At 32.2% G+C, this 24,373-nt stretch overlaps 1 protein-coding gene and 5 non-coding genes across 6 annotated transcripts; 3 read left to right on the forward strand and 3 right to left on the reverse strand.

The window, feature by feature from the left end:
• Positions 1 to 1,005: 1,005 nt before the first annotated feature.
• Vmat (Vesicular monoamine transporter) lies at positions 1,006 to 24,078 on the reverse strand. The gene is made up of 12 exons (XM_072911319.1): positions 23,858 to 24,078; positions 13,159 to 13,301; positions 11,381 to 11,611; positions 10,360 to 10,516; positions 9,890 to 10,032; positions 9,147 to 9,329; positions 8,816 to 8,917; positions 8,552 to 8,726; positions 8,239 to 8,290; positions 7,484 to 7,667; positions 6,945 to 7,078; positions 1,006 to 6,863 (listed from the first exon to the last, which is right to left on the reverse strand). The coding sequence occupies exons 2-12, from the start codon at positions 13,271 to 13,273 to the stop codon at positions 6,795 to 6,797; spliced, it is 1,545 nt and encodes a 514-aa protein (XP_072767420.1). The 5' UTR covers positions 13,274 to 13,301; positions 23,858 to 24,078; the 3' UTR covers positions 1,006 to 6,794.
• Positions 7,207 to 7,277, forward strand: Trnag-gcc (transfer RNA glycine (anticodon GCC)). Its single transcript has one exon. It is a non-coding gene; the product is annotated as a tRNA-Gly (tRNA).
• Positions 8,349 to 8,421, reverse strand: Trnak-uuu (transfer RNA lysine (anticodon UUU)). The gene has a single exon. It is a non-coding gene; the product is annotated as a tRNA-Lys (tRNA).
• On the forward strand, positions 9,419 to 9,489 carry Trnag-gcc (transfer RNA glycine (anticodon GCC)). The gene has a single exon. It is a non-coding gene; the product is annotated as a tRNA-Gly (tRNA).
• On the reverse strand, positions 9,707 to 9,777 carry Trnag-gcc (transfer RNA glycine (anticodon GCC)). The gene has a single exon. It is a non-coding gene; the product is annotated as a tRNA-Gly (tRNA).
• Positions 11,911 to 11,982, forward strand: Trnaa-cgc (transfer RNA alanine (anticodon CGC)). The gene has a single exon. It is a non-coding gene; the product is annotated as a tRNA-Ala (tRNA).
• Positions 24,079 to 24,373: the final 295 nt, after the last annotated feature.

Here is a 24,373-nt window from a genome sequence, read left to right on the forward strand (position 1 = left end):
AGCGGTAAATAAGTTCAGTATATAATGATTCGAAATATATAAAGTATGAGTTTAAAAAATTGGAGAGAATTCATATATTAAACATATATTAAACTTCCTTTCAGTTCTCACAATATTGCATATTTACTTGTAAGCAATTTATTCTCGGTAATTTAATTTCGCGATAAAATATATCTGAATTTACAATCGCGCAAAATTCATGAAATTGCCGCACGTTTCTATTATCAATACATATATAATATATGGACTGTAATTTGTGCGCATGATAATATGATCTGCGCGTAATATAAAACTGATACAGTTTTCTCTGCATTTTTAATACTACATCTTAAAGAGAGCAATATTTATTACTAGTATAATTAAAATTATAATTTAAATGTAATGAGAGACAAAAGTGATTCTTATGATTCTGAAGTAATTCTGAAATATAATATGAAATAATTATAAGAGATATTCATCAAGTAATTAATTATTTATAGTAATTCAACACTTGCGATAATATTACTGATTGCATAAGATATGTGTTCGCGCGTATATGACACGAGTAAGAATTGTAAAATATTTGCTCTAATTTAATAACGATACAATTAAATTTTTTGCTTCAAAATACCAAAAATATATGAAATTTGAGAATACTTGAGGTAGATTTTATACTGAAGATTTATTAAAAGAAAATTAAGGAAATTAGATTCGAATAGCCATTTTCGAGTAGCTTTAGTATATTATATAATTCAAAATTTAAATAGTATTATTGTAAAATTGTGTGAATTGAAAATATATTAAATAGTAAAATATATTAAATTTAATATACACTCTTATATATTATAAATTTATTTTCAGAGAAATGAAAATAACAAGGAGATAATTTCTCAGTATATTATATATGTATAATATTATATACAGAATTCATAGCAGTATTATGTGCTTTGTTATCTGCAACAGATTTAACGAGCATTATTAGACATGCAAAGCTAATCATTGATAATCATTAAAGAAAAATATAGTTTAGAGATCATTCAACTTATATTTATTCGACACAACATATCTTTCTCATATACACATAAACACACATTAGACACATAGACGTCAGAATAAACATTAAATAGTTTACAACGAGTTTGTTACTATTTTCTATCGTAAATACTTTCACTTATTATTAATTCGTACGATCCATCAATAATATATATCTCGGGACCATTTTTATTCTGTTATCATCTTAACGCTTATATATAGAAGTCGTTTGGTTGTAATAGCGTCATAAGCATCAACAATTCAAATTACAACCTTACAGCGAAATTCGATTGGCGATTTTTAGGGCCGGCGTTAGTATTGTTATTTTAACATGTAAAAATATATAAAAATAACAAATGCGGTCTCTCCTCCCTTCCCTCCATCTCCCTTTGATTTGTTAATTCTCAGCCCTCTTTATTCAAGAAGAAGAATTAATTATATTCGAGCATCTTTCCCGATTTCAACCGCATAATCATAATAAATACTTAAACATAAGAAATACTCTCTATATGAGACTCGTCGTTAAGTTTCTTCTTTTTTATCTTGATTATTACACAGGCATGAGAAAATCGGACCCATACACCAGCTTGTTAGATATCTACGATATAACGATACGACGTTAAATATAATAGGTACCTTATAGACTGTGACTTTACGATAAACGCGAGAGGCTGTTGCCGAAACTTATAATATAACGATAATATATATAGACAAGCGTTGTCCAATACCTTCCTACAAAGAAATTCATCGTTATATAATCGAGATTCAAACGCGGCGCGAACCTATCGATTTCGTTATTTAACAATGTATCATTATCGTCGATCGATATTCGCTAAACGCTAAATATTCGTCTTTTGCCATTCCTATTGAAACAACGATCGATCGGTCCTTCGTATCGAATGCGGGGAAGGTTTTGCACTTTTTCATTGCTTATTGTCTGTTCACAATAGCAGCCGCCAACGAATAGTTTGCTAATTCGCTTTTTTTTTTCTTTTAACACACCCAATACGGAAGCATCGTTGTGGACGATGGCAATCGAATAACGCACGACGATACTTGCAACTTGATTTGACGCACGTGTCTTTACGCAATTTTACCCCCTTACGTGGCCATTCTTTACGCGCATACCTTGGAAAAAATATGTGAATTAAAAGAAATTGATAAGAATTTATTGTGTTAAGTTTAAAAGTTGCAAAATTTCCCATTTTCAGGATAAAATCATTTTTAATCAATTTTAAAATTATTTTAAAATCAGGAAAAAATGAATGAATGCAATTTTTTCTCTTGTCCTTTTCAATATATTAATTACCGTCTATGCTTCGCAAAAAGTTAAATATAAATTTCTCTAAGTTTTTTTGTAAAATAAGTTATTATAATCAAGTATGTAATGTTATGAATAAAAAGAAGTTATAGGATATATTACTTATTATTATAGAATTATTTATATATTAATTCAGAGAAATATATATGGAGGAAAAAATTGTCTATACTCATTTAGATGTCTACGCTCATTCAGAGTTAAAAATTTAAAATTAAAAATGCAAAAAATAAATCCAATCAATATTTTTTAATTCGACTATTTTTTTTTGTAAAATCTACTCGCAGAGTTGACATGACTACGAATTTTACCATGCCTTCCGCGATGGCAAAATAACGGCCAATTATGATCACGAGTCGTTTGTCAGATAACAGTTGTATGTAGTATGTGCGACTGGTATCGTATACGTTATTTTGCATTTGCCGGAAGCACGTGTTGCGCGATCGAAATCACAGTCGATCCGCGCGGCACGTGCTTTACAGAATTTTTTTTCCTTACGATTTGCTTCGATTAATACAGTCACGTTGATTGCATCTGCAATTCGTACAATAAGCCTCGGCCGCCGCCGGCCGAGTCAATATGGACTGACATGAGTGGTTACATATGAGAGATTTACACAAATAATCTTCCTCCGATAAGAAACAACTCCTATACACAGTTTGCTACTTTCTCGACGTATAATATAATCCATTCAAGAATGCTGTTTCTCTTTGAATCGGAGGTTCTTTGTATTATTGAGAGAATAATTCGTTATTAATCTCTTCCGTTCGAATTAGCGATCTGTTGCAATACTAAAATAATGTAATAGTGATAGTTTTAATGACAATTTACGAATTGGAATTATTAACGATAATATCGTGAAGATTCGTCACGTGCAAGTCTTTTTATTTAGCTATGTTTTAAATATAATTATTTATTAAAAAGTATTATCGTTTTTTTTACGTCAACTTATTTTTTTTGTCGACAATCATATCATTTACTGAATTGAATTATTTTAGCTTACAAATTAGATTGAACTCTGATAAGAGTGTACAATTATCGAATTCCAACGCAAGAGATTAAGATTAGTACAACCACAACCATAACCGTAGTATAAATATAGATATATCTTTCCGCCCGAATTTTAATAAAACAACGATAATTCAATTATTTTCTAATAAAATTTGATATTCCGTTTTTAACGTTAATTTTGGAAAAGAAAACTTTTGATAATTTTGACAACACTTGTGAACAAATAATATTTCTCTCATATCTACAAATTTGATTATTTAAATAAATAAATAAAGTATATCTATCCATACAAATATAGCTTCATATATACATATGTATGATAGAGATATTGTATAGGAGAGTAAATCCAAAATGAGGATAAATCCACCGAAGTTATAGAAAATCGGTGTTACAACATCCTTTGTAAGGTATCTCAGCGGCGACAACGTTAGTTATTTTTACTATATTTACAGTTAGGGATCGATCAAATATATTGTGCGATATATAGTGTGTTATGTAATATAGTACAATAGTTTAAAATCACGCAATACTATTGAATCACTTAAAGGAAACGATATAGTAAAGTATACTATCGCTCTCATCGGTATTATTATTATTATTGAAGCAAGAATAATAGCAATAACAATGATGCTAAAAAATATATATTCGCAGAATAAAATATTTATAATACGAACGAAAGTATAAAATGAGAATGCAACTAATTAAATTGAAAGAAAAAAAATTAGAATGAATATTGACAGGCGCGCGGCTGGAAAAATCGTCAGAATTTCGATTCGCATACTTTTTTTTAACTCTATTTTTCTTGATTTTCTCGCACTTATCTCCTGTGTAGTTGCTTTGCTTCTTTTTATATAGATTCTCATAGACTTTTTTTTTTTTTTTTTAAGTATATATGTATTATTGCGACGGAGCGAGCGCTGACGAAGAATTCGCAAATCGAATTGACTCGCGTTTCGTACCGGGAGTAGGTGTGCAAAAATTTCTCTCACGCACCTTGTGTAGTAGGAATCCGCAGTGGAAAGCTGTAGCGAATTACCATAATTAATTACGTGTTATCGCTCTTTCCTCTATCGCGCCTTTCGGACCCCGAATATTTGTCGTCTAGCTATATACGAGCAAGATTTTTGACAAGATATATCAACAAAATTCCGAAACATGTCGTCATTAATTGAAGACTCTAAAATTCTTCATTACTTCTACATTTCCTCTATAATAATATGCTCTCACAAAGCGTTTTTTAACACTATTTAACGCTTTTTAGCACTACGCTCACAATTAGAGATGATTGAATGAGTTTCCAGGTAATAAGCAAACGCGCTATGATCTAATCACAAATTTCTTACGTGCGATTATATTCGACATCGCTGTCTTGAAAGCGTATCTCTCATGTAGCTTAGGATCTCAACAAGTATATACTCTCTGTGCTCATCGTCGTATATAAGATACTTGGTTGTATACACGCATAATATTAGCAACGAGATGCCGATAGGTAATAAATACACGACAATTTTTCAAATAACATTTACCTGAAGATACACAGATACAGACACGTATAGAGAGAGAGATTTCGTGTATATATATATATATACATATACATATATATATGTATATATATATATATATATATATATATATATATAGTGGATATAATACGTTTAATACAGATTATATGTTGCTACGCTATTTTCTATATTGCTTCTACGAACGTTCTATTTTTTTTTTACGGGGTCCAGTCGGCAGACTCTTACCGTCTTTCCAATTGTCAAATAAATCGTCGCAGCTAGAGTTTCCCGCGGCGAATCCTCATAGAGTTTATCATATAATTCGCAAATTCTGTCAACGCTTCATGCTCGGTCTCTAATTTATTCTATTCTATTCTATTCCATTCTTTTTCTCTCTCTCGCTCTTTCTCTCTCTTTCTTTCTCTCTCCCTTTCTCTCCGCACTCTTTATTTTATATTAAGTTTAGGTATTATTTTCTATTGCGACAAATCCCGTGGTATTCTCTATATATTCTTTCCAGCATGCATTAAAATTCGGAAAAAGAAGTTAATTTCGAAGAATTTATCGAGAATTTATCGCCGAAGGATTTGCGACAAGCTCTCTCACGGTTTATCATATCCTTTATCTCGCTCATAATAATACAGGATCAGCGAGTTTCGGTAAATTGTATGCACCAGGATACTTCGCGGGAAATGTCACATTCTCTTCTTTTTTCTTTTTCGCGACAAGAATATACTCGATTTTCGAAACATAGCCGCATTGTACGAAGAACACTTTAAAACACCCGACCGTTCCTTTCGCTGGTTTCCCTGCAGCCATTCAGGGAAACCAAATCGGGCAGTTCTTGGCATAAGAATAAATTTTGCAGTGATTTGTTGCATCTCGAAGAACGCGCTGGGCAACCGATATACCGATCACGCGATACCGATTATCATATCTTTTCCTATCTCGTTTACATCGGATACATTTCGATCAATCATATAATATAATTATATTACATATCTCTGGATTCTGTAACTTCGCGCGTATCATACTTTCAGTACTTGTATCTTCTCATGCACTTATTTTTACGACGAGCCTTACGTGGTATGCATGCTGAATTTAAGCTTTTACATTTAAGAGTAACTTTTTCATCATCTGTTCTTTTTTTTTTATTTTATATGTATATATATATGCTTATCTTGAAACACACATGTTTACCGAATATTTCTTGCTATCGCACGCTACGGCATGACGAATTTTTTTGCTTTTTCGCAATTTTTGTATTATTTTAGGCTTTAGCTCTATTATCATTTATCTGTTACATACGATGTACAATACTCGATTAGATATCGAGATATCGATGATGCAGAATACACAGAAATACATTTCACAACATCTCCACTCCTTTATTACGACTACTCTCGAAATCTCTTGTGAGCTCTCGGACGTTTATAACGCGATCTGTTTATAGATTGTATATATATATGCATTACTTTTATAAATATCAAGTGTGGTGTTGTGCGACTTTTCCAAATCTATTTTTTAAGCGAGATTATTTGTCTTTTTTTCCGAAAATGTCGCCTGTCTATTAGGAAAATTTTACTCGATATTATAAATAATTTTACAGTACGTTTGCCAAATATTATCAAGTGCATGTCAACAATTGCGCTTATTGTCGATGTTTGTAGCTTCTTATCATTTATTGGAAAGTTTAAATATTTTGAATAAGAAATGCGATAATAAAAACGGAATAAATTATCATCTCTCAGTCATCAATAATTTTTGGGAGAATATTTTTGAAGTTATATATAAAAATTATTAATATATACACAGATATGTAAATAATAAGATAATAGAAAAAATCATTTTTCTTTTCTCTATCGTACGTTTAGAATAGAAGGAAAGAAAAAAAATTGCTCGCTAAAAGAAGAAAGTAACCAATCGTGTCGAAGACGTTTAGAATCACTGTTTTATTGGTCCTCTTCCTCGTTCTGGTAGGTGACATATCGCACAGACGATTTTTCACCAATTAATAACGACTACAATTCGATAGAATTCAAAATTAACAACAAATTAAGAGAAGTAATATTTTCTTTTTATAAAAACATCTAATATTTTACCTCTTTCTCTTCTTTGTTCGGCGGCGACTTTAGGAAGTACATGAGGGGTGCGTAGATGAAATTTAACATAGCTATACCAAAAAGCATCCATTCGAAACCAATACTGTTAACCAAAGTTCCGCTCAATGCGGGACCTGCAACATAAAGTAATCATCTTTGATTATTTAATGTCAAATTTTTTGTTAATATTTCGCTATATCACTAATTTCTGAAGGCTATTATTGATCCTGTTAATGAAATAGTATCTCGAGGATTTTCACAAGCATCGGTGGTTCAGTGGTAGAATGCTCGCCTGCCACGCGGGCGGCCCGGGTTCGATTCCCGGCCGATGCATTTATATTTTTGTTAATTTTTATAATTATTCAAAATATGTACGCTCGGAATAGTTTACATATTTTTAATATTTTTATAAAAATTAACATACACGTAATAATTTTTCTAGTTTAATCCTGATATAAGATATACAAAATCTCGTTAACGTTTACTTCTCAAGTAAATAAAAATGAAATAAAAACGGGAATCGAGTACATGCACCGTACCTATAGCAAAGCCTAGACAAAATGCCACGTCTCCAATAGCGTAAACGCTTCCATAAACAGCGGTGTGCCTTATGTCCACCAGGTATCCCAACTGAGGCATCATCGAGCTGTCCACCATGCCGATTGCGAATCCCAGACCCGCATTTGGTACGATTAGATGATTGATACTACTCGCCAACGGAATCTGGAAACGGAAATTAGTTAATCCACGATATAAGAGGTATCTTTGACTCAATAAATCCTGACTTGTCAGATAGTTCAATCAAAGCTGTTATTCGTTATCGAAACTCTGTGATTTAATTAATAGTTTACGATATAATTATTTAATACATGTTTGCAATATTAAATAATTTGCAATATAATTATATACATATTAATTGTATATATACATATATATATATATATATATATATATATATATATATATATATATATATGTGTGTGTAATATAATTATGTATATATTATACGATACATATATTATATGATTTATAATTTGGCGATTAAAACTATAGCCAGATAAGCATACTAAAAGTTCCTCCGACGAATTTTCAAATAATACTTGCCCTGTCATTTTCTCATTATAAAAAAAATTTCCTCAAAATTTCAGTTCCTTAACTTTATTATTTCTTGAGTTATCGATAAAAAAATGTTATTTTCAATTTTTATATAATAGCCTTTCTCAACATAAATCACAGCAGTGATACAAGTAGTGATTATATCATTGTTCCAATAAAATAAGCATAGTTTACTTACACACATCAAGCAGATACCAATAACGACTAGTCCTATTAGAGAAGCTAACCATCTGTAATAAGTGCATAACGTTATATAAGAGTTTCAAGCAAATTTACAAAAAGATATCTCGCCCGAACAGGGACTCGAACCCTGGACCCTCAGATTAAAAGTCTGATGCTCTACCGACTGAGCTATCCGGGCGATGTATGTCTAGTATAGCTAATAATTTCATTATTATTATCATTATTATTATTATTATATATTTTTGAGTTTGAAGTTTATAAAAATTTCTCGTTAACACGATTTTTATAATTTTGATAAGAAAACTGACCTGCCCATTCTATGTCCAAGCGGGCCGAAAAGATTCGTTCCGATCAAGTAACTAATGCTCGCTGGTAAAAATGTCGCCCCCTGTTTCCAGCGGCTTGCGCCCATCGTGTCCATCATCCAGATTGGTAGACTCGGCTCCAACATAGCGATGCCCATATTTGCAAACGTTATTGCACCTAAAACGATATCGATAATTGTATATTTTTTTAATCGAAACATCAGTTAAACAATATTTTATATTTAGTTAAAAGGGCATTTTTCCTACCAGCTGCTAAAACGATATAAGGATCGGTGATGAGGGACTTTAACGACGGTGGTTTCGTTTCCGTGTACACGACAGATGGTTGAAGCATCAAAAGCTGCAACACTTGAAAATTGTACCAAAAATTATAAGCCATAAATAATTACGCTGTATTACATGTTGTAAATTAGTTTTTTTTTTTATAAATGTTCTATGCTTATGTCTTATTGAAAAAAGGTTAAATAAATATCATGTTATAAAATCTAATTAAAATTTAATAAAAGATAATTTAAATTAAATTAATACAGTATGCATAATAAATATAATTGTATTGCAGGTGCATTTATTTACTCACATCCATCACCAAGGGCTAATGCGGAAAGCACTAAGAATGGGGCAGATTTTCCTACAAATTCGTACATTACTCCCCCGAATGGAGGTCCGATAAGGACGCCAAGAGCCAGTCCGCCTAATGCGATACCCATTGCATTCCCGCGTTCTTTATCGTCCTGATACCTCTCCGCTAACATACCCATACCTAAGAGAAAATTAAACATTGCATAGTGAGTATAAGTATTACGAACGTGTTATATCTAATCATGTAAAGATGATGGTTAGATTGTAACAGCATCGGTGGTTCAGTGGTAGAATGCTCGCCTGCCACGCGGGCGGCCCGGGTTCGATTCCCGGCCGATGCAATCTTTTTTTATAAATTTTATTATTTTTTTTTTTTTTTATAAACGTAATGTAATTATTAGATATGCTGTCCATTGGCGGTTTTTATTAAATTTCAAAATTTTATTGAATCTTTGTAGTGAGGTTTATGTTTATATGTCAGAAATTAAAATTTAAAGATTGTAGTGAGAAATTTTTTGGAAAATAGTTCAAAACAAAAAGTAACAAAAATTTAGTCTTTGCATCGGCCGGGAATCGAACCCGGGCCGCCCGCGTGGCAGGCGAGCATTCTACCACTGAACCACCGATGCTTATGTAGAATTATGTGAAATAATTTCGGGACACACATACACATACAAGTAGTCTTCAACATTATTTAATATTTTGTAACGCTGGATTAACGATAGAAAAATAATTTTTTACCAGAAACGCTGGAGCATGATGAACCGATACCCTGAAGAGCTCGCGCTAGAAAAAGTATGCCGTAGCTCCGCCCGAAAGCAAAAATCAATGTAGACAGAAACATGATAATAAATCCAGTAAACATAGGTATGCTATATCCAATTCTGAAAATTAATAAATCTTATTAAATATATTTATTAGGATATAATATATGTTCTCTTGATTATATTAGATTTAAGCGAGAGACTTATTGTTTTTCTATTAAATTCTATTTTAAAATTATTAATTTAAATTTGTTTAAAAAGAGATTGAAAAACTATTTACTCTAGGCAGACAAAATGCCTTTTCTTTGTAATGATTATTTTAATTTATAAAAATTACTCTTTAAACTATACATGTATCATTTTGTTTTACAATTTTATTTGATAAATTATTTTTTGGCAATCTAAAATATTTCGAGTTAAAACTCGTTGAAAAGATGCAATGCTTACTTGTGAGTTAATGGTCCAACTATAGGATTAGCTAACAATTGAACAAAAGCTTTAGAAGCGAACATCATTCCTACTGCTACGGTCTCTTCTAGTAATTCTCGATGTCTTTGTTCCTTTTCTTTCGTTTCCGACGATGTAAAATTGGCTACAGTAACTTCTAAAATGAAAAAGATTAGTAAAGTGTTCATTTTATTGAGCGTGTCTATAAATTTTTTAACTATATGGAAGTCTTCTACTTTCTTTCTTTTTCTTTCTAAAAGTGCGATATCATTTTCTATATTTTTCTATGTATTGAATCAACATGTGATTCGTTTAAAACATTTGCAATCAAGCAGATAAAAAATAAATTTACACTAAAAGTTTATCATTTTAATATATATAATATAAATATAATTTTAAATATTTCGCCCCGATATTTTTTTCTCGTCTACATTTCTTTAGAGGGGTAAAGAGGGATTATAGAATTCTCAAAAATGAGAATTTATTTCTTGGTAAAATACACCAAGTAAAATATGTGCCCTGTGCACGATTCAAATTTTGCGAAAGGATTAATTTCTAAAGAAATTTACGCATTAACATCCGCGTATTGCCAAGTTTATAGTTACGTGTTTTAAATATTGGAACCTTATTTATTTCGAATTATTAATTTTAAATATATTTAATATAAATATAATTATTTTTTATAAAATAAAAATTTTTAAATTAAGATAAATAAAGCTCTTTATATATAAACAATTAAATTAGAAAGAAGATGATTAAGAGCTGAACGCGTATGGTTGTGCATCGGTTTCGTAGAAATTAAATTTTTCCACGAAACTGATTAGTGCACAGGGCACGAATTTTTCTTGGTGTATTTACCAAGAATAATTACGTTAATTCTCATATTTGAGAATTTCTAATAAATCCCCTTTTATCCCCCCCCCCCTCCCCAAAGAGATATAGGTGAGAAAAATATTTATTTAAAAAATTTTTATTTAGTGATGATTAAATCAATATTATAACGCGACCAAGCATATTTTACCCGATACATCCATAGAAGGAGTGGTAACGGGGTGGTGTAGAAATTCCAATTGAGGAAGAGCCGATATGTTTGGAGCACAAGGGTATTTTGGCATTGTTATTTTTATCGTTGTTGTTGGTGACACGGTGGTAGAAATCGTAGTTTGACGGTGAGAGGTGTGTTCTTCCAGATGTTCGCTTAATGTTGCATTGGGATGTTTGATGTCATAGAGAAATTCCGGTATTATTGGAACTGTAAAAATATAGGCAAAATAGAATTCGTTTAAAATAGCTTCCACATTATTTATTACAATACAATATAAAATTAAAAGACGGAAAAAATCAATAAACTATATAAAAAAATTTAAATTCTATATAAAAATTTAATATAAAATAGTAAAATAATAAAATATAAAAAATTACTATTAAGATTAGATATAATTCAATAAAAACATATCCTTTTTATTTTACATAATATAATATTTCATGAGAAATAAAAGTAGGATAGCTCGGCACGATTCTAAAAGGTATTTGAAAGGTGTCTTGTTAACCGGGGGTGTAACTCAGTGGTAGAGTGTCTGCTTCGCATGCTGAAAGTCCTGGGTTCAAATCCCAGCACCTCCAAGCCTCTTTTTTTTTTCTCTAATACTTTCTTATAAACTGTATTTTGGAATTTTAATCAAAATTCTTATTTAATTTTAATAGAATCAAAATTATTTATTTATAATATGATATAAAATATCACGTCAAAGATAATATTAAAATGATATCGTAAATAGAAACTTTTTGATATTTATTATGTTAATGAGAATGGATGATAGTACACGTAAAAATATACATTTCATTAATAGACTTTTTACATATACAATGGTTGAAAGTGGATCTCGCGATTTGTTCGACAAACGTAACGACATTCGTGAATATTTGTATGTAACGATCACGATCTATACGCGATGTTACATAAATGCATGACCACTTATCCGGATTGGTGGCACGATACATGAAAGTCCATACGTTCCGTCGACGTTTCGCGGACTGGTACGATAAACGCGAACGTTTTCTGAATTAAACATAAGATCACGCGACCGAGAAAAGTGGTGTCCGTGGTAAGGATTCGAGAGGAAGCAGCGTTAAAAACCGAAAAAACTGAGTTAACGTAATAACGTGGAAGTTAAATATTCTGATGGACAAAAAGGTTCTTCTATTTCCTCCCCATTTTTATGACTCAATTATTCTATACAGTATATTTACATATTTACTACTACAGTATTAATAATTTTATTCGTGTATAACCGTGATAATTTCAGTAGACTATCTCTCTATTATGATTTAATTGTTTCTAAAATTCTGTTTCTCTATCTTATAATGGACTATCTTATAATGGTTGAGAGAAAGTTAATGGATCTCACATTCAATACTTGACCCATTGGAATTTAAAGTTATGACCTAAAGAGGCAGTTTCGAAGCCTAACTAAAGAAGAAGCTGTTAGAAAGAGCGAGAAACCAGCTTGTAAATCTGTTGTAATATACTCTATAAAATATAAAATTAAAGAAGAATAATAAAAGTTCGTTAAATACGTTAAATGCTGCTACCGAAGCAGCTGACAACTGTGGCAAAATAAATATTGTTCAAATTTCCTTATCAAAAATTCACTTATCAAGATATCGAAAAGAGATTGATATAATTGTTTAAGCATTGATTCAATAGTACTGTATACTATATATTAATAATGTATCAAAGATACAAAAAGATCTCATAATTAATTAATACCGTACGATATAGTAAACAAAGCTACTTGCCTACAGTTGTTAGCAACATATTATCCAATAGCAGTGCGATGGCGACGATGACGAGAACGAGTTTCCGAGATTGTCGACATCGTTGCAACCAACCGCTCCATTCTTCACTTCCCATTCTCGAATTTTATCCTTCCGTTGATGTTCTGCAACATTAACAAATAACGAAAAATCTGTAATAATAATAATACGTAATAAAATTTCGTTATAAGATTTCATCACGTCTCTTCTATTCTCTATTCTCGATAGAAATCGAAGCGGGTAAATAGAAATTACGAGAAATCAATGAGAGAGAGAGAGAAATCCTGAAATTTCTCTCTCCGGGTGATTCAACGAAATGTCCTTTCACGAAGATGAACAATCGAGTTCTGTATTGCGTTGACACTTTAGCACCCCTGAAGACTTTTCCCCATTAGGTTTTCGTTAAACTAACTACACTTGTCGATCTTTGCTTAAAGAGTTTGTTTTTTATCGGACATTTTGCGGACACTAATTTCGTAGGGCAAATAGCGAAGTATCAAAAGAAATGTTTCTTTTTAGAAGATTAATATTTATTGTAGGAAAGATTATTTATTGATAAAATAATTACTAATTTTTAATATTGCTAAGTTAATTAATAAACTACATAAAAAAAATTCTTTTCTCAAAAATGACGTAAATCATAAACCATTAAAAGGCAATATCATGATACTTATATACTTTATAAAATAATAATTTAAATTTATACAGTGATTATTGACACTAAAAGAGCGAGATAGATATTCTTTTTCTTCAGTACTGTTGCCTAAATTATAAGCAATATTCTGGAATAAAATCGAGTTGCGTCCCGTTGAAAGAAGTCGGGACGGAAATAGGTCTGAATGCCGGAAAAGGCGCATCTGCCTTAACAGAAGATAAAATTTTCTTCGCGCTGAAAACTGTCAATTGTGGAAAGTGGTCAAAATTACGATCTACTCCTTCACAATTTCCTTTCTTAAATTGCTCGAATCGCATTTCGCTTACCTTTTACGTTACATAGTTTTGAAACTCTTGCGATGGCTTCTGTTCCATATTTTTATATTCATATTCCATTTTTGCGCGAGTGTAAATAACATTTACATATTTATTTCATGTAATATTTTAATTATTACTTTGTGAAATAAAATGGGCAGATTTTATAAAATTTTTTTATGAACTAAAAAACCAGTATAAAAAATAATTTTATAATTGTACTAAAGGTAATAATATATTATTCTAAAACGTAATTTCTTTATATCTTTTTATAACGTCAAATATAATAGGCAGATTTTATAAAAATCTTTGTAGAAAGTAAAAAAGAGAAAAACGGTATAAAAAATAATTCTACAATTATGTATTCTAAACGAATAATATATTATTTTAAGAAATAATTTCTGTATAACGTCAATTTATTCTTTTCATAATACATGACATTTCTACGACGATTGTAGAACAGCAGTCTTAATTGTCAAAGTTTTTCAGAATGTTCACTTCCGTTTCGTCTTGCTGGAACGACTCGCTATCGACTCGACGTTCGTTTAGCGCAATACAATTAACCGCATTAATTACAGGCTTTTAATAGTACCTCCACCCCTTTGCCGTTCCGCGCGCGCGATGCCCGCTTCTCTTTTATTCGTAATAACTCGGTTACCCCACGCTTTTAGCCCACCTAATTTTCACGCTCGGCCTTTGAAAAGGCAAGCATCAAAGGCTATTGCGACTCTCACTGTCTCGCGCGCTCACGGTACTTTACCCTATTTTTATTAAGAAAAGTCGCTGTAAGGCGATTTCAAATGCTATTTTAATGCAATATATTTCTAACGGGCATGGGCTCTTCTCTGATTTCAAAGTTAAATATGATTTAAATATATATATATATATATATATATATATATATATATATATATATATACAAGGATGAGAAAGTTACTTTTAAAAAGTAACTTTTCGTTACGTTTTTCGTTACTTTTTTAATGTTAAAATGTTAAATCAATAATTAAAATATTAATAAAATATCAATAAATTAAAAAAAAAAATTTTTATTTTAAATTTGTAAAATCATAAATAATAAGGAAAGAATTTTAAAACACTCAAAGTATAAATAAAAAAATTTTGGTTTGCATTAAATTTATAAATATAGTCAAATACACGATATATTTTTTGTACTCTCATAATTTTGTTTAAAATCTTTAATATAATAATTTTAAATTTATAATATGACTATCTGTTGATAATTGAAGATTGAATATACGAAAATAGAAAATATAATATGTCATAAATAGGAAATAGGTTCCAGATATAAAAAGTAACGATAAAAGTAACTGTTAAATTTGTTACCGTTATTAAAAAATGTAACTACGTTACCGCTACAGTTACAGAAAAAAAATTTTTTTTTCTGGTAACGCCGTTATCACTTCGTTATCAAAAAAAAAAAAAAAAAAAAAAAAAATAAATATAACGGTAATAACGTTACAAATAATGCGTTACTTCTCAACCCTGTATATATATATATATATATATATATTTATCAACATCACACACTTTTACAGATAATCGCATTTCTGACAATGAAAAGAATCATCAGGTAGATAAGACCGATGAGCATATCCTCGTGTCCGATTTTTACGAGCTACGGGAAAAGAAGAGAACAGGGCGGTTGGTACCGCGAGATAAGGGTGCGTTTAAGGACCGATACCCGCAGAGGAAGCCGTGGAGACGCACGCACGCACGTATACGTATAAAATGGTCACAAGGGGGGAGGGGGGGAGAAGTGAGAGGGGGGGAGGCTTATACATCTCTGCTGCTGACGAAGTCGAAGATTGATAGCGTGGGAGGGGTGGGAGAGGGAAGGACAGGCGGATGGAGAATTGGTATGGAGGCAAAAAGAAGCGGGGAAGCAATCAGCATTTTCCTGAAAGCCAACTCCTCGGGGACCGCGCATTATTCTCGGAAAAGATCGCTTCCACTCGTGCCACTTATAAGCCCCGCTACCATCCGCCATATCTATCGACTCCCTTTCCCGATTTCTCTCCCCCTCCCCCCTCCCCCCGACCTTCATCCCCGCGTTCTCTTATCTTCTCGGTAATTACGACGAAGAAAGACCGCGAGACCGGTTCTGTTTGTACGGAGAGCTTGCGAACGGCCGTGATGTTGAGCGCCAACGTAACCGCGGCTATTCCCGTCGAGAGGACGTCGATCGATCTACATCGTGCGTTTTCCATTCCTAAGGAAATCCTCTTTCCTCATCATCACCCGCCGATTTGTCGCCTGTCTTGCTCCTGCTGCGAACCAAGCGATGGATGTGCTTACTCCTTTAAAGCGCGATACAGAGTTTTATAAACGTCTTCTTTTTAACTCTTTTCACTTCATCATCGGTTACCAGTGATGAAGAAACGAGGAAGAGAGGATACATCTTTTCATTTTGTTAACAAATGATAAGTGAAAAAAAATTAATTTTTTGTCTCTATGAGAAAAAGGAAATAATATCGGAAATAATAATAAATTATGATTAATAAATCATAAATATAATGTAATAAACCCTTACCTTTTCTCTCTTTTAAATATACTCAATATCTTACCTAATAAATTCGATAATCATAATCAAAATATAAGAATTAAATTTTGGAGACTCGATACGAAGCACTCGTGTGTAAAGTCAATAGTACAGACACTGGAGACTCGAACGGGTGGGATTCTGGAGAGGCGTTGACGAGCGATACGAGTCATTGAAAGGGTTTGACGGGATGACGGTTTTGCGATTGACAGCTTCTCGGTAACGACGCTTGATGAAGTGGTCGCGGGGATCTGCCGACTCATCTCGAGGCTCGTTATGTCAACTCGCGTGTGCGTCATTGATATAGGGTAACAACACCTACCGACGTTAGGTGTTACGTGATTACGCTGCCGCGTATACGAAATCAAGCGGCTACCAAAGTTTTCATCGTTTGAGCTAATAGAAAAGTCGTGTCGACCGTCAGTGAGTGGAATTTATTGCAAAACGTGACCATTCTTTAGGTGGCCGGCCGTTTTCCGCGTGCGAATCGCGCGACGGAATTTTTCATACAATAAAGGAAATAGAAAGTCCTATCGTTCCGCAGTAACACGCTTCGGAAGTGAATTTATTTCCACGTGACTGCTTAAACTCGCGGGAGGAATTTTTTTACTATACCCACTATTGCGGAATCTTAGTGTGTATTAGTGAAAATTCTGTTTTTATCGCGGGTATTTGTTTTGATAATAATTATCAAGCATTAGGTACTTGAGATAGTGCAATATATTATATTTTAAAAATTCTTATTTAAATAATATACATCCTCTAATTTTTTAATTAATAATTTTTAGAGTAGATTTTTTTATATGTATATAACTGTCGAGCAGAAAATATATAAATTGTTTGCGAAATAATCATTCAATATTTAATAATTATTTCTATGCATTCTTAAAAAATACAATAATTTATATTTAATATATATATATATATTTTTTTTTGCACTGGTTTATTACTTTCATATTGCATCTCACTGTGTATTTTCATAATTATTATTTTATTATTCAATTCTGATCCTAATTACAAGTAGTTGATTCTTATAGGTACAATGGCAACTATGTTACAGTTAAAGATGAGAACTAGAAGGGAAGCAGCTCTTTAATCAGTTTCTCTCGCTGTTCCGTAGACAAAGTTACAGTTCGCGTAGGGTTAGTTCCTACTTTAAGAACCAATTAGTTCTGATTGTTACGTCTCACTGTACCGGGTGTATCGTCTTTATCTTTTGACTTTTCGTTAGTTACAAAATTCTTTGATAAATTTGGTGATCTTCCTTCATTTATTGTTAGCGCGATGCTACCGTCTATGAAGCATTTTCTCATCTCCTTATTTAATAATATTCTGATTGCTCTGTTGACTAATAATATGAAAAATTTCTAACGTTTTACATGAAAAACATTTTCTATCAAAAATGTCATTTTATGTCACATTGAAAAGACGGTTTTATATAATTTTAAATCAGCTCAGTCTTCAAAGTAGTAATAAATTAATTTTAGTTCATATGACGAAATTTCTGAGGAAAAAAGGTAACCAAGAATACAGTCGATTAATTACGAGAATAAGACAAAGATTTTCTACCGATAAGAGGCTTTGAAAGGAGACAATGGAGATGTGAATGGAGAAGGATGCAGATAATTTAAAGAGCAAACTGTTGCTTTGCGTCTCAACAAGTAGGTCAACGACCGAACTACTCAAGATATTTTGGTGTCTTTACTTACTAACAGTTGCTTATATAAATACAATGCGAGATAAAATCTTTTCGCATCCAGTTGACACGTTGCTTTCTTCTCTCGGAAAAGCAATTTCTTCAATATTTTGAACGACGTGTCTCCAGCTCTCATCTGTCATTCTAATTAAGAGAAATATTTAGAATATAAAATTTTATTTTTAACTCTTCTAAAAACCGACTAAAGCTGTCTTGAGTGCTCGTATCAACCAAGTTTTTTTTTACACGTTACGCGTGATAATCCCGTTATTACACTCTCTTTGCCATGTCACTGACATTTTATCGTAACCCAGAGTAATTATGTGTCGAAGACGGCGCTGGCTCCTCTCTTTGCTGCGCGATATTGCATGATAAGCGAATTACGTCTCGTCGCGAAATCACGTTACCTCCGTATAAAATCACTGTGTGTTACGAAGTTCCGTCGGTCGCCGATCGTACGCGGCAGTATGGTTCCCGATTCAGGAATATATCTCGAACTTTGGGCACAAAATTAACTCGAGTATATTAACGTGGATCTATCCTAACGTGGAACACGACGGACAAGCGATTTTACGACGATCGATATTTGTAGAATACTTTTCCGCCGTTCGTTAATGTCGATATTTTGAATTACGATTCACTTACATCGTCATTATCGCGGCGAATTGAATTTGTTATGACACATTAGCCAGAACGTATCGTTAATTACACGAACGTCTTCTAATAACGAAGTTCCATATCCACGTCTTGACGGCTGTGTCGCGATAAACTGCTGTAGATGAACTGTAAGAATGGCATCACCTGTCAATTAAAGACGAAGCTGCAAATGAATCATCGTAAGGTGACATTTGCTAATTAGAGATTGATATATTTTATATAGGATGCTCTTGGAGAGAATTGTTCGTTTTTCATTGACATACCGTAATCGAAATCAAGGATGGATCTTGTAATGTAAATTTGGTATTTTTGCGGGTAAGATTATAAAATTAAACACTTTAAATATATCAATGGATAAGATATTTTAATATTGTGAGATTATTTTAAGACTTCACTTTAATACAGATTATGTAGGATGCTCTAAAAGAGAATTGTTCGTATTTCACTGACCTATTGTCATAATCAAAATGTGTGTGAAGAATGGATCTTATAATGTAAATTTTATATTTTTTAATAAAAGTATAAAATTAAACACTTTAAATATAACATTGGATAAGAAATTTTAATATTATAAGATTATTTTAAGACTTTACTTTAACACAGATTTAATCTAAAATTGAATTGATGTGAAAAATTAAGCGATTCTGGAAGATGACATCCACTGAAACTTCTGTAAAGGAATATTCAAACTTATTAAAGAATCAAAAGAAATTTCTGACACACTCTGTATAATTATTATACGAGACTTCAATAAGATTAAACCAAAGATATGTCCTTTGCATCTTGATGTATCTATTTCAATTTATGATAATATTTCTTGGAACAATTGTCATTTATTACTATATTTTATTACAATAATAAAAAATATCTAATAAATAATATATACATTTAAACTTAATAATATATTTCTTAGGAATAAAAACATTATTATTGTACATGTAAATTTTACGTCTTCTTGGTAGTGATTTCTGAATAATATTGATCAATTTTCAATCATATTGTTTCAATGTAAAACTATATTTCGCCACTTTTCTTTCTCTCTTTTAATATAGAAGAAAATTTAATATAAATAAATTTTAATATATAAAAATATAAGTTATCAGAGAATTTCACGTAAATAAATTTTATCGTAAAACGTCATAATTAATCTATTCTGGCTAATTATTGCTGGCAAAACGTAGAATTGCAATTAAAAGAAGAAAATCGAGTTCATAATCGGCTCAATGAGGGAACTCAATTTATCGTCTACGACTCTACTTATAGCGGTATATATGATTTTTACGTTCCGTCTTGTCAAATAAAAATTATTTTTAACAGACATGCTTCTCGTGAATTTTCAACGCTGTTATTTTTCGCAGAAAACTTTTAATAAAGAAATAATCAAACTATTTAATATAGCAGATTAGGACAAATCGCTTGCCATATTTTTGCCATTCAATGAAACCATATTACTTAGAAAGTTCAAATACCAACACCATAGCCTTATTGTAAAGAATACCTATCTCTTTCACATCCTGTAGCGTTATCAAGCATTGCTTTTTGTGAGATAACATTCGTGTTAAAATATATTCCACAAAAAGGAAAAAATAGGAAAAAAAAGAAAATTTTTTTTAAATCGATTTTTTAATCGAATTTTTAATCGATTCCAATATTTTGGAAATCTTTTAAATTAGAAGGAAAAGACGCGTGTGTGTGTGTGGGAAAGAAGAGAGCTTGTTGTATCTTTGCTTCATAGATAAATTTCAATTGAGTTGCTCGCAAAATTAAAGGCAATTCGATAATATATAATAATTTGTTACGTTTTTTTCCGCTACGTGTTGAAATGCGACTATGAGGAAGGAATCGGATGTAAATCAAGCTCAGATAGCCGTGAAACGAGACTTTAGACGAGACGAGGTCAGAGACGGAGTCCTCTGGAAATAAAATTACATCTTCGATCGTGCGTAAATGAATTTACCGCTATTCCGTCTATCGCTTCTTTCCTGACAAGTCTCTGCCAAATCAGATGAATCGCGAATAATTCAGTGCATGGTGCGTTTGCTTTTATTGCTATATAGTTATTTCAATTTTATACATATACATATATATGTTATATATTAGATACGTATTAGTGTCTCTAAATATTATTAAGAATATCTTTCAATTTAATTTTCTCAAAAATAGATAGCTTTAAGTAAAAAGAATTTTATTTTATATATTTCTTTTTTTTTTTTTTTTATTGAAATTATGTCTCTTCCCTCTCCTTTGATTACTTTAAATATTTATATATATATATAATATTTCAGACTTTTTTATCTTTTTATGATTTATGACACGTAACTTAATAGTATCTAATCGTATCTAATCTATTGAGATTAATACGCGCGTTGGAATATTATATTATAAATTAATATGATATATTTATTTTGGATTAACTTGCAGTCTTCCAGTAGAAATGTAAAGAAATAGTCGCAAAAGGACGTATATCGACTTATACTTTCTATTCAAATAATACATTTTTCCGACAGAAAGAAAGAAAGTAATTATTAGAAGAAGAAAAAAAAAAAAAAACGAGAAGCAATTAAAAACCAGAAAAAGATCTCACAGAGAGTGTTCCTCGGTTACCGGTCTTGTCGATCCGGTATAATCGCATTAGGGACAGTAATTACGACACCGCCCGTAGTAACATGAAACCCGTAGGTCGGGTAAAGTACTGGACAGGGTTATGCAGATTGCTTTATAACCTTGTTACCGATCACTCTATTAACCTTACGAGGTTGCAATCCCAACCCTCCCACTGGCTCTTCCTGTTTCACAAGCCAGGCGATAACGAGAGACGATGAGAGTGTCGTCTTTTCGTCTCGCTCTTCAACTCTTACTATTCTCCAAGCCGCTATTTTGCTTCAAGTAGTCAGTCTTACTAAATTTTACGACTTACAACAAATATGTAAAACTGTTGGCGTATTGTTCGCTAATGAGAGAAATGGACGATTCCTATCAGAAATTGAACGTTCAATTTTGAACCGTCAAAGCGGACGCGTCGAAAAGACATATTTCCCGTGAAATGACAGAGTCGGAGAAACAACAGCCTCCGGGAAAACGACTTTCGCTCCCGGCAATTCGCGCGAGAATTCGTACCTTTTGCAATTCACCCTTCGCCGACCCTCTCGATTCGACTGCGCTTTGACGTGAACTCACCGAGAAAGATCAGTGCGAGAGACTGCAGATGACACGTGGAAATGAGGGCATTTGTTCTATAGCCGCGGATCACGATCAGGAAATCCGGTATTACGTGACTAAGGGACAGTAGAAGTGTTCCGGACACCTCGGTGACGCGTTAACGAGTCTGAAGACTCCGCAAACGAATCTGGCAGGTGAATAATACCGCCTAACACGTTGATGTAGTGGTCATGGATGACCGATGGTATTGACGCGAATCTCATCAACTTGCGTATAAATCAGATGCAATTTATTCTATAATTTTTTCTTATTCTTCCTAAAAATTGTGAACTCTCAATTGTCAGTTGAGGAATCAGCTGTCGTTAACTAAATGGAACATACTATCTATTAATTTAATAACCTTTATAATATCTATATTATTATTCACATTTTAATCGTATAAAATTTGTTAAAATTCTTATACTATTTGGATATTTTACAAAAAATTTAAAGATTTAAAAGAAAATAAATTTGTTAAAAATCAAACTTTACTTATTCAACCTGCGAAAATTATTGATTATATACGTAGATAAATTAGGATGTATTACTAATAATTTATAATCAAGCTTATGACGGTGCCATTATATGTACAAAAATGTATTAATTATAATTAGTCAATGGCATATCTGTGTTTTGATTAGTAATTTATATGTTAACTCATTTAGATATATTATACTTCCAGCGATTTGAATGCAATATAATAAAGTTAATTATTAATTAATATTAACAGCAAGAAAAATTGTGTACATGGCCATTTAAATATTTCTTGCTCTCTACTGTTTTAAATAATTAGACTATGGGAATGAGAGGTAATATTTGTGAAACAGTAATGCTTACTAATAAAGATTTTTTTTTTTTAATTTTGCATGCCAGAGAGTGAAAAATTTGAAGATTTTATATAAGCTTTTTTCTCTGCAAAAATCTTTAATTTTCTTATAATACATCTGGTCTGTAAAGGCAAGGATAGTAATTCTTTCGTGCTTGCTAGAGCGTTACGTTAAGTGATAAAGTGACGTGTCGACGGTTATACGAATCGAGCGAAAAAATACTTTATTCAATAAATAGTGGCATAAACCGTAAATTGCCATCGTATTTCTCACGATTAAATCTACATGTTCAGATGGTTTGCGTCGCGTGCGGAAGGAAATAAAATAATAAAAAGAAAATATGTCAAACAAATAAAATTATTTTAGAACCTTCAAACACTGTTCAACCCTTTTATCATCCGAATAAGAAATAAAAATCTTTATTTGTTTTATTCTAGAATTTATTGTATGATAATTAATTTTGATACTTTCATACTATGTAGTTAGTTTTCTCAATTTTTAAATACTTTAAAAAGGGAACACAATTATTCGATTATATCCGTAACCATGTATTTTCGATTTTCATTCAGATAGAGGTTTTATATATAAATTATCATTTCTTTTTATCGCGACATATATCCCGAATTTGTCAATTCGAGAGAGACACATATACAGGGCGTTTGAAAGGTAACTACTCTATTTCAAATATTAAAAAAATATTCATCAAATATTATTAGTTACTCTGTATATTCTGTATTTATTGGATTTTCGGTATATTTGTGAAAAGCTACTCACCGGTGTCGGTCGGTCCTGCCGTGGAGCGAGCGTTCTCCGATCCTGTCTCGCCGCTATCGTTGCTAGCCGTCGAGGTCGCGGCCCGGCTGGCGAGGAGTGTTGGGGCACCCCGATGGTAATTGTACGGACGATTGAGAGCGATAAGGGCGCATCTCACCTCGCTCGTGCCGGCCCGGAGCCGTCGCTCTCTCTGCCTACCACCGTCTGCGTCTCCCGTGCTTCTTCGATGTCCTCTTCTTGATCCGTGAAAAGATCCAGAAGCCCCCAGCCGCCTGCAGGGCGCATGGTCACTGGGTTCCGCGCTTTTCATCCCTTCGCACTTCGCGTCCCCCTCGCTCCCTCTCTTTCTCTCTCCTCCCACCATCTGCGTTCTATACATCTTTCTCTCTCTCTCTCTCTCTCTCTCTCTCTCTTTTACACACACATGCGCGTACAATACAAAGAGAAATCACACGCCCATTCACACCCAACACGAACAGGCATAACACTTTCTTTTTATGCGACTCTCCTCTCTCT

The sequence above is a fragment of the Anoplolepis gracilipes genome, chromosome 2, assembly GCF_047496725.1.
Source record: "Anoplolepis gracilipes chromosome 2, ASM4749672v1, whole genome shotgun sequence".
Lineage (NCBI taxonomy): Eukaryota > Metazoa > Arthropoda > Insecta > Hymenoptera > Formicidae > Anoplolepis > Anoplolepis gracilipes.